This window comes from Volvox carteri (genome assembly GCF_000143455.1).
Source record: "Volvox carteri f. nagariensis unplaced genomic scaffold VOLCAscaffold_104, whole genome shotgun sequence".
NCBI classification, from domain to species: Eukaryota; Viridiplantae; Chlorophyta; class Chlorophyceae; order Chlamydomonadales; family Volvocaceae; genus Volvox; species Volvox carteri.
Window position 1 is genome coordinate 137,154 of NW_003307647.1, and position 10,098 is coordinate 147,251.

The window sequence follows — 10,098 nt, forward strand, 5'->3', positions numbered from 1 at the left end:
AACCCCCCCTCCCTTTTTGGGAAAGGAAAGCCCAACCTTCCTTAACAACATTTTTAAATCTCCCCCCCCCCCCCAATCCCCCCCCCCCTCCCCCCGGCCCCGTCCCTCCCGGGACAGGCGCGGCCCGCTGCCCGCCCTCCGCCCCAGTCGCCGTGAGGATGTCGTACTGCTGCAAGGCTGGTTGGGGGACATGTTGCAGCAGGTGGCGGCGGCGGGGGCGGCCAGGCAGCAGCAGGCGGCGTTTCAGGCGGCAGTGGCGGCGGCGGCAGCGGCGGCGCCGGGGACGGCGGGCGCCTCCGCTGCGGCGGGGGCGGTTTCGGAGCCTGGAATTGCGGCTCAGCATGCTGCTGAGCTGGCTGACGCTGCGCTTTATGTGGTTGGGGTTGCCCTGGAGGAGCTCAGGCGGCAGGTGGCGGCGGAGTGCAGGGTGGGTGAGAGGGTGGGTGCGTGGGGGGGTGGGGGCGATGTGGGTAGATTTAGTTTATTCTTTGTGATGGTATGTAGGCATGTATGTATGTATGTTTTGTTTGTATGTATGGATGTATGGATAAATGAATGAATAATTGTCGACTCCGACCGCGACCTACCACAACCTAGAACCCGAGCTCCCACTAAGTCATGATCATGCACGTGAATTGACCTCTTTCCGACGGCCCTACATACATACACACATACATACGCTCAGGATCGTGGAGAGCTGTTGGGCCATTTGGTGGAGCAGCAGTCCGCCCTGGTGGCGCTGCGGGGGGCGCTGGCGGCGGAGGGGCGGGTGGCGGAGGCCTCGGCGCAGTGGGCGGCGGTTCTGGCGGACCGGGAGAAGGACCGGGAGGGGCTGGCCGCGGGCAGGGCGGCACAGGACGCGCCGGTGGGTTTCGGAGGCTGTGCGTGTGTGTGTGTGTGTGTGCATGTATGTGTTGGTTTGGGTTTTGGGTTTTGGGGGGCCGTGGGGTTGGGGTTGGGGGGGTGTTTGCGGAGATGAGACGTGTGTGTGTGTGTGTTTGTGTTAAAAACCCAAAGTCCCCACCACCACCTCATTCGTCAGTGGTTCGTCTTACCACCACCACACACGCACAAGGCTCCAGCGAGGGAAGTGGGGAGGGAGGGCGCCGCGATCAAAATGCCGATGAAAGAAGAATCTTGCCCGGCCGTTATACCCCTGCAAACTTGCCCTTCTCCCTTCCGTTGACAACCTGATCCCTCCCTACCCTTCTCCTCGTACACCGTACATCGTACATCGTATACGGTACACCAACCCTTGAACACCCGCACAGACACACACGCACACGCACACACACACACGTTCACCCGTTCAAACCCCCTATTCCCCCAGTCTTCTCCTCTGCGCCGTCCCCTTCCTCCTCCACGACTTGCTTTGCACACCCTGACATAGCACATGTACACCATGTTCATTTCGTGCTGTCGTACTGCTGTCGTACTGCAGGAAACGGAGGGGGCTTCCGTTTCCGTGGCCAGCAGTTTGGCTGCCCAGCTGGTTGCTGCCCACCACGCTGTTGAGGCGGCAGAGCGGCGGTTCCAGCTTGCCGATGCGGCCCTGGCGGGAGAGGCGGCCCGGAGGGCGGCGGCCGAGCAGCAACTGGAGGCGACGAGGGAGCTGCTCAGGAGGTGCGTGTGTCTGCGTGTATGTTAAACCCTAAGTTACAAATAACAAGTTACAAGTTTCGCACACAAGTGCGGGTGTGTCCGTGAAAGCCGGGGGGGGCCATGGACGTTGTATTGGTATTGATGCGGGTACGCGGGAGGCCATCTTCATCCTCCCTCGTCCGCTTCAGGGCGAAGCGCCTCAGTGCGACGTGCCTGGCCTCCCAAATTTCCGAGAGGTACCTGGCCCATGCCAGGGGTGGCGCCTCAGTCATAATGGTGCGCATGCTGCGCCCCTTAAAGACTAGATCACCATCATACTTAGCCCGTATGCTCTTGTAAGCGGGGCATTCCTCGAAAACATGCAATTCATCTACAACCGCTCCACAGTCACAAAGCCTGCAGGTACGCGCGGTGCGCTCACGCCCATTAGGCCTATTAACCTCTAACTCCCAACAGCCTAACCGAAAACGCATGAGCACATGATGAAGTCGCTGGGGCATGGTCCCTTTAGTGTGCTCCAACCAATCGAGCCGCGCACCCCTAGGCGGGGCCGCTCCCATCCAGTTCATATAGCGACAAGCCTTGGCTCCGGTTATCCCTATGGGGAAAACCCTATGGTGGTCACCCAAGGTATTCGGGCACTCCCACCGTGCATCAAGCCGCTTGGCAAATACCGTAAGAATGCTCGCAACTGGCAATTTAAGGGTGGCGTAGTACGCTAAGAGATCATTACCGCACGTATTAGTGGGGGGTTCCGCTCCTAAGCTAGTAAGAAAGGCTAGTACCTTGCTTGCCCAACACTCAGTGACGCCCCCAAGTGCCAATTCCAGGTCAGCGACAAATGCCCGGTGACACAGCGTTCCCGGCCTCTGAACCACAGAGTTCCAAAACCTAAGTACAAGATTGGTCCAATGGAACTGGAGCTGCCTCTGCGACAGTTCACGGTAGAGGGAAACCATAGTCGGGCCCCTCTCGCCCCAACGACAGGTCGCATGTATGCACGCTGCTCCTGGACCATGAGATTAGTTATAGCACCCTCGAAACTCACATTTATGAAGTCAGGTCCCCAACCTTGCGCTCCATAAGAAAACACCGGTACAACTAGTGTATTATATAGAGAGACATACATAGCTTGGGGGTGGTAATTCTCTTATCTCGACACAGGGTGCTGAGCCCAAACGTGGCCCGCCTCCCTGCTGTGAGTAGTTGCTTGGTACATGCTGAAAACTTCACTCCTGGGCCATAGTGCAACATGAGATACCGTGCCGTCTCGTTGCCGGTCAGCACCCGCAACTCCGCCCCACCTAACCGGTACTCAGCTTCAATAAGCCGCTTCCGCTCCCGTGTAGTGCCTCGAAAATAAGGACTTCACGCTTGGCGGCATTCGCGGCCATACCCGTCGCATTGCAGTAGGCTTCGAGTAGCCCCAGAAGGCATTCTGCTCTATCGTGCCCTGTCGCTACCAGTGACACATCGTTAACGAAAAGCAGGTTGGTGAGTTCACCGCCCGCCAGGCTAACACTCTGCTCGCGGAGGGTGCTCCATCGGCTAGAGAGGCGTACACGGCAATCAGCATCGCGAGCATCAATGTAATGAGTCCAAAATGGGTTTCGCTAAGGGGCACCCTTGCTTAATACCATACCCTACCGTAACTTTCGGTCTCCTGAATAGCGGCCTTCCTAGCCTTATTTAGAGCGGACAGCACTGGTATCGCCAGCACAGGACATAATATTTCTATATGGATCATTGCTGACATCCAGATTCGAACTGGAGACCTCCCGCTCACTAAACGGGTGCTCTATCCAACTGAGCTATGCCAGCGATGTAGACAGGTGTGGGTTTTCTGTATCTGTTGCTGCATATGAGGAGGGGGAGAGGGAGAGGGAGAGGGAGAGGGAGAGGGAGAGAGGGAAGGGGATTACATCCTTTGCAAGGAGGGTCAACTGCGGAGGAGCTTTTAGAGGGGGGAAGTTTGGGGGGGAAGCCGGTAGGGGGTGGAAACTGCGTGGGCTGGGAGGGGGGAAGGGAGGCGGGGGAAAGGAGCAGGCGATGTGGTTCCAGCTGCCTGCATTAAAGATTCCGGACTACGTTGAATTGGGACAAGTCCTTGCACCCCTGCACTCTTGGCAGGCTTTAAAAGCAGTGGGGAGAGAAACAAACTAAGGGTTCTTCAAATATGGAACAGGCAAATACTGATGACCGAAAGGGCAGCAGTCCAAAAAGACGCAAAAGGAAAGTTCTACCCTGCATATAAAGAATGCGAAAACACTTGCAATAAAGCAGCATGAATGCCACAATGTTGCTTCATGCAGCCTGCATGGATGGAGTCCACCACACAGCATTGTAAAACACAATTGCCAATGTTATAGCATTCCGTTGCCCCGTTCATCTGGGGGACTTGTAACTCTGTTGCCACCGCCACCTACGCTGCAGAGAAACATGGCGTATCCTCCCTCTTGTCGGCAGTTGCCCCTCTTTGCTACCCACGTTATCATCGTCATCATATGATTGATTTTCCCCTTCCCCTCTCTGCCGGGGGAGGAGGAGGGGAATAACAGCCATACCCCGCTTATTCCCCACTTTACACAACCCTTCATCCAACCCCCGGGCCCTCCGCAGACAAGAGCACGAGTGGCTGCACCACCGCGCCGTCAACCAGCGGTTAGAGAACGAGGTCCAGGGGCTGCGGGATAAGCTGGAGGCGGCCACCCGCACCGCCTCGGTGGCGGAGGCGACTGTGGAGGCGGCACGGGAGCAAACCAGGATTGGCAGGGATGACGTAAGCGTTTGGAGGGAGGGGGGAAGGGGAGGGGGGAAGGGGAGGGGGGAGGGAGGCGGGGAGGGAGGGAGGGGGGAAGGTGTTTGACACTTAATCGCTGACTAGGCGCTGACACGACAGGAAGCGGCCTGAGGGATAGGAGTAAAGGGGGGTTTTAGGGTTTGGCATCAGGCATGGGAAGCTGTGCGCGTGTGTGTATTTGTGTGTATATGTATGCGTACGGCTTCCTACGTCCCCTTCTCCCGCGTTCGCCAACCCCGCGTCGTTCCCCTGGCAGTGCGTATTTCCCCCCTTCCTCATGTCCCCTTCCCCCCTCCCCTCCCTCCCCCTTCCCCTCCTTTCCCCCCTCAGGTCTCCCAGCTGGAGGCCGCACTGGCCCGCATGCGTCAGCAGTACGAGGGCAACGAGATCCTGGTGGCCGCCCAGCGGCAGCAGATACGGGAGCTGGAGGCGGCGCTGGCGGCGCTGAGGGACCAACACAGGGAGCAGGCGCTGGCGCTGGGGAAGGTGTGTGTGGGGTGGAGTGGGGTGGGGCGGGGTGGGGGGTTTCATAACTTCGTATGCCCCGGAGAAGGAATTGAGGTGAAACAGGCGGTACGACAGGAATGGAAAATGAGAAGTCGCGAGGAAGCTGAGCAAGCACGCAAGTGTCACGTGCACGTGCACAGCCCGGGCAGCCTCCATGGACCGGATAGGACACGCACACACACACACACTCTTTCCGCTGATCTCCCCCAATCATCCCCCCCCCCCAAACCCCGTCTCCTGGCCCCATGCCTCCTATCCCTCCCTTTCCCCCCACGCCACCCCGCCCACACACACCCACTCCCCCCCATGCACACACCCCCAACCCCCAACCCCCCAACCCCCCACCGCAACCACGCAGGTGGGCAAGGTGACTGAGAAGTACGAGGAGACGGTCGCCGACCTCCGGGCTGACCTGGCGGCCCTCCAGGAGCGTACGGCGGAGCTTGAAGCGGATTTAGAGAGCCGTACAGCCCGTCTGTCCGAGGTGGAGGAGCGGCTGGCCACGTGCGACGCGGACTTGTCCATGGTTCGCTCCCAGCTTGTGGCCACGGAGACGGAGGCGGCCAAGGCGGCGAGTGAGGCGGAGGCGGTGCAGCGGCAGATGCGGCACGAGATCACGGATGCTGTGGCTGCGAGGCGGCAGGAGGAGACGAGGAGAGTGGAGGTGGAGAAGGAGGTGAGGGAAAGGGGGGGGAGGGGAGAGAGGAGGGGGCGAGGGGTAAGGGAAAATACAACTGGATCGCGACTGGGGTTGTTATGCGGTGGGAGGGAGCTGGGTGATGAGGGCTGCGCGTGTGTTGCTGTGCTTGTTTGCTGTGTTTGTTTGTTTGTTTGTTTGTCTGTTGGTTGGTTGGTTGGTTGATTGATTGTCTTTTTGTCCTTTAGGCATTAGCGGTTGCAGTAGCAGTAGCAGTAGTCTATGTCCCCTTCTCGTCATCCCTTCTACTCCATTACGGTGCCCTCCACCTCCTCCCTCTCTCTCCCCCCTCTCCTTCCCTCTCTCTCTCTCAGCCCTCAGTCCTCCCCGTCAAATGCTCTACCGTGACTGTCGCCCCCGCGTCAGAGCCTGCTCGTCTGAAAACACACAGACATACACACACACCCCACTCTTCCCCCCTTCCTGACCCCTTATCCCCTCCCCTCTTTCCCCCCCCCCTTCTTCCCCCCTCCCCCTCCTTCCCCCCTCCCCCTCCCTCCCCTCCTGCCTCACAGACCACCGCCATGGTGGAGCTCACCAAGGTGCTGGCCCGCACCATGCAACTCCAGGGAATGGACGGCGTGCCGGGAGTTGGCGACCGCTCCTGGGAGGCCAACGGGCCCCTGGGGGCGGCACAGAGGGTCCTGGGGCTGGCCGCACAACACGTGGGGACGTTGTACGGCAGTAAGGAGGATCTGACGCGGGATCTCCGTACGGTGCAAGTGAAGCTGGCCGAGGAAAAGGAAGTGAACTCCAAATTGCAGGTGAGCGGGGTTGGGAGGCTGGGGGGGAGGGAGGGTGGTGGTGCAGTGTAGGAATGGCCGGGCGGAACCCTTCCTAAGGCCAACTACCCTACCTTACCCTACCCTACCCTACCCTACCTTACCCTACCCTACCCTACCCTGGCCCGCCTGACAAGACAAGGCCGTCGTGCACGTGTAGCCTCTGGGCATATTCAGCGAAGTTCACCCTCCCCCCCCAATACCCCTACGCGCACGCGCACACACATTCACACATTCACAAACTCACACACGTACACGGCTGCGCGCCCGTCCGCAGCGCGACCTGTACGACGCTCGTACCACCGAGACTCGCATGATTCGCGAGAAGGAGGTGTTGGAGATGAAGGTGGCCAACCTTGAGCACGACTTGCGTTCTTCTCAGAGTGACGCCACCCGCAGCAAGGCGGCTGCACAGGACAGCGAGGTGAAGCTGAAGATGCAACATGAGACTATTGTGGCGCTGCAGGCGCAGGTAAGGTGGAGGTGGAGGTGGAGGTGGAGGTGGAGGTGGAGGTGGAGGTGGAGGTGGAGGTGGAGGTGGAGGCCCTAAGAGAAAGAAGGAGCCGCCGGTTGATGGAAAGAAGAGAGGGGAGGCGTGTTACGGGGAAAGGGTTGAGGTATGATAGGAAAAACACGCGTTTTGATATTTGCGGGTGGGAGATATTGGAGAGCTTGGGAAGGGTGTTGAGGCCAGCGAGCCGGGTAAGGTTGAAACGGAGGGGGAGGAGGAGGACGGGTTGGTGGGGAGAAAGGGAAGGGAAAGGAGGGGTGTGTGCCATGGCGCACAGCACGTGTGTTTTGTGCGTCGTACGGACTTATGATGTGTGAGAGACATGACGGGTGATTAGCTGAAGGGTAAAAAGGTGAGGTGAGGTGAGGTGAGGTGAGGTGAGGTGAGGTGAGGTGAGGTGAGGTGAGGTGAGGTGGGGGCTGTCAGCCCTAAGCAAGGATATAGGCCGGATAGATTTGCATTCCTTCCTAGCCTCCTCCCCCTGCCCCTTCCCTCCTCCTCTCCCCCTCCTCCTCCCGGTCTACGGGACTCCAACCACACCCCCTTCCCCCCCCTTCCCCCCTTTCCACCCCTTCCGCACTCTTTCCCCCGTTTGACTCGTTCGTGGTTCTTCTTCCCCCCTCTCCCCTCCCCCTCTTCCTGCCTGTCAGGCTCGTGAGCTGGTCCCCCTGAAGAAGCGAGTGGAGGCTCTCTCCAGCGACTTGGAGGCCAGTCGGGCGATGGAGGAGGAGCTGCGGAATAGTCTGGACGTCACCCGGCGGGCGCTGGAACAGGTGCGCGGGGGTGAAGGGCAGGAGGAAAGGGGGAGGGGCAAGGGGGGCGAGAGAACGAGGAAAGGGGGGTAGTGGAAGGGGGTGTGTGTGAAAGAAGAAAGGACGGGGTGTCCTGACGTCTCTCGTACGCCCGACTTCCCACTTCAAACCCTCCTCCTCCACTGTTGATTGGAATGGCCCTTCCACAACTGGCGAAAAACACAAGTATTCAAAAAGAAAGCCGGCCAGGAAGTATGTACATTCAAAGAAGCAAAATCGTCACACGCACACACACACATACACACACACAGCCTCGGTGTGCAACTGGGACTGAATCTTCATCATTGCGCCCAACATTGCGCCCAACCTCTCTCCCCCTTCTCTCCCCCTCCCCCCCTCCCCCAGTCTGAGGAGCAGAGTCGCTACTACCAGAACGAGGTCCACAAGCTGCAGCACGAGGTGGGCTGTCTGCAGGACCAGATCAAGGCCCTGCGGGTGAAGGAAGCCAGGCTGGCGGAGGTGGAGGCCATCAATAAGGACCTGGAAAAGCAGGTACGTGTGTGTGCGGGGTGTGGGTGTGTGTGCGGGGTGTATGTTGGGGTGTGTGTGTGGGGGGGGTGCGTTTCGGGGGGGGGGGGGAGATTGTGTGTGTGGGGAGAGGTGAGAGATTCGGGGACCGGAGAACCCGTCTAGGGGGTGGGGGTGTGCTGGGAGGGGATGACCAGGAAGTGGGGAGGGGGAAAGAGGGGGAAACGTGGGGACGGGGGGGAGAAGTCATGGCAAGGTAATGGTGTGTGTGTGTGTGTATTAGAGGGGACGGGTGGAAAAAGGATATTGGAGCGTTACAGAATCCGGGGCCTGGGGTAGGTGACGGTGGGTTAGGGGCGCCGTACGTGTGTGTACGATGTATCTTGTATTGTAATGCTCTGCAGGGCGTGATTCGGGGCAAGTCCGAAGCGGGGCTTTGGGGTTTTATCACTTTTGGGTTTTATCCGCTTGACATTTCCCCCCCCCCCCCGCCGAGGAGGGGGCCTCGGGACACGGGAACCCCCCCCGCCCACGCCAGCCCTCCAACCCCCCTTCAGTCGCCAAAGATCCATTCGTACTTGTATTCGTATTCGCACTTGCAGTCGTACTAGCCCTTCCCCCTTGACACCCCTCAGCTCAGTTCATAAAGAGCCCTCAACACCCGTCCCAAGCACCCGTCCCGCGCACTTCCTTTCGCCATTCCCCCCCCCCCGCAGGTGTTGAACCTGCGTCACCAGCTAGACGTGACGGCGGAAAGCCACACAGACACTATCCGACAGCTGGAACTGGCCAAATTCTTTTTGCAGGTAGGGGAAGGGAGGATGGGACACACACACAGAAACAGACAGACAGACAGACAGACAGACAGACAGACAGACAGACAGACAGACAGACAGAGAGAGAGAGAGACAGACAGGCAGACAGACAGACAGAGAAACACAGAGAGAGACAGACAGGCAGACAGACAGACAGAGAAACACAGAGAGAGACAGACAGGCAGACAGACAGACATGCCTGCGTGCTGACCGCCGGAACCCCTCCTTGCTCCTTTTCGCTTTCCCCGCGCGCCAACGCTGGCTCCGGCTCCGGCGCTACTGTCGTACATTGTGTAGGCCTGGTGTACGACACCCACTGCGGTCGTTAACTTCTTTCGTCCGTTTCTAACCTTCTTCTTCTTGTTGTTCTTCTCTTAAAGGGGAACAAGTTCATAGCTCTCTTTTTTGCCAAGAGTTCCAAACACATATATACGCTTGTGCACGCACACCTGACCAACCACCGGTACGCATATTTCCCCCCTTTTCCCCCCCCTCAAAAACACACACGCAGGGTTTGGACGCCGGTGCCCCCGGTTCCCCCGGCCGTTCCAGCACGTCCACCGCCTCTCCGGGTAGAGATGCTCGGAACATGCTGTCCCCCCGTTCACACTCCCGCTCGCCCAGTCGTACACTCACCATGACGTACAACGCTTCGCAATCTGGCCGGTTCGGCTCGCCGCCTGGCCGGTTCTTCCGTGCTTCCGCGGCTGCCAATACCGGCATCCCCGGCATGCCGTACACCGACGGCGCTGCGTCCTTCGGTAGCACAACCGGCGGCACCGCCAACGTCGGTGTCGGCAGCGGCGCCATCGGCGGCGGCCTAGCCAGCGTCGGCGTCGGCAGCGGCAACGTCGGTGCTGCCAGCGTCGGCACTGGTAGTGGCAACGTCGGCGGCGTCACCGTCGACAGCGTCGGTGTCGGCAGCGGCAACTTCGGTAGCAGCGGCGTCCATATCGGCACTGGTAGCGGCAACGTCGGCGGCATCAGCATTGACAGCGTCGGTGTCGGCAGCGGCAACGTCGGCGGCGTCAACATCGGCGGCGTCAGCGTCGGCGTCGGCAGCGGCAACGTCGGCGGCGTCAACATCGGCGGCGTCAACATCGG

At 59.6% G+C, this 10,098-nt stretch overlaps 1 protein-coding gene across 1 annotated transcript in view; it reads left to right on the forward strand.

Annotated features, from left to right (window-relative positions):
- VOLCADRAFT_100079 (uncharacterized protein) overlaps positions 1-10,098 on the forward strand; it is a gene marked incomplete at both ends in the record, with an annotated part of 17,588 nt that overhangs the window by 2,664 nt on the left and 4,826 nt on the right. The window contains 13 exons of the mRNA XM_002958718.1: positions 118-427; positions 686-865; positions 1,442-1,623; positions 4,222-4,381; positions 4,733-4,888; positions 5,268-5,585; positions 6,122-6,370; positions 6,666-6,860; positions 7,550-7,672; positions 8,057-8,203; positions 8,896-8,985; positions 9,375-9,457; positions 9,619-9,755. Of these exons, the coding sequence (XP_002958764.1) occupies positions 118-427; positions 686-865; positions 1,442-1,623; positions 4,222-4,381; positions 4,733-4,888; positions 5,268-5,585; positions 6,122-6,370; positions 6,666-6,860; positions 7,550-7,672; positions 8,057-8,203; positions 8,896-8,985; positions 9,375-9,457; positions 9,619-9,755 (2,330 nt within the window). The remainder of the gene's footprint in view (positions 1-117; positions 428-685; positions 866-1,441; positions 1,624-4,221; positions 4,382-4,732; positions 4,889-5,267; positions 5,586-6,121; positions 6,371-6,665; positions 6,861-7,549; positions 7,673-8,056; positions 8,204-8,895; positions 8,986-9,374; positions 9,458-9,618; positions 9,756-10,098) is intronic.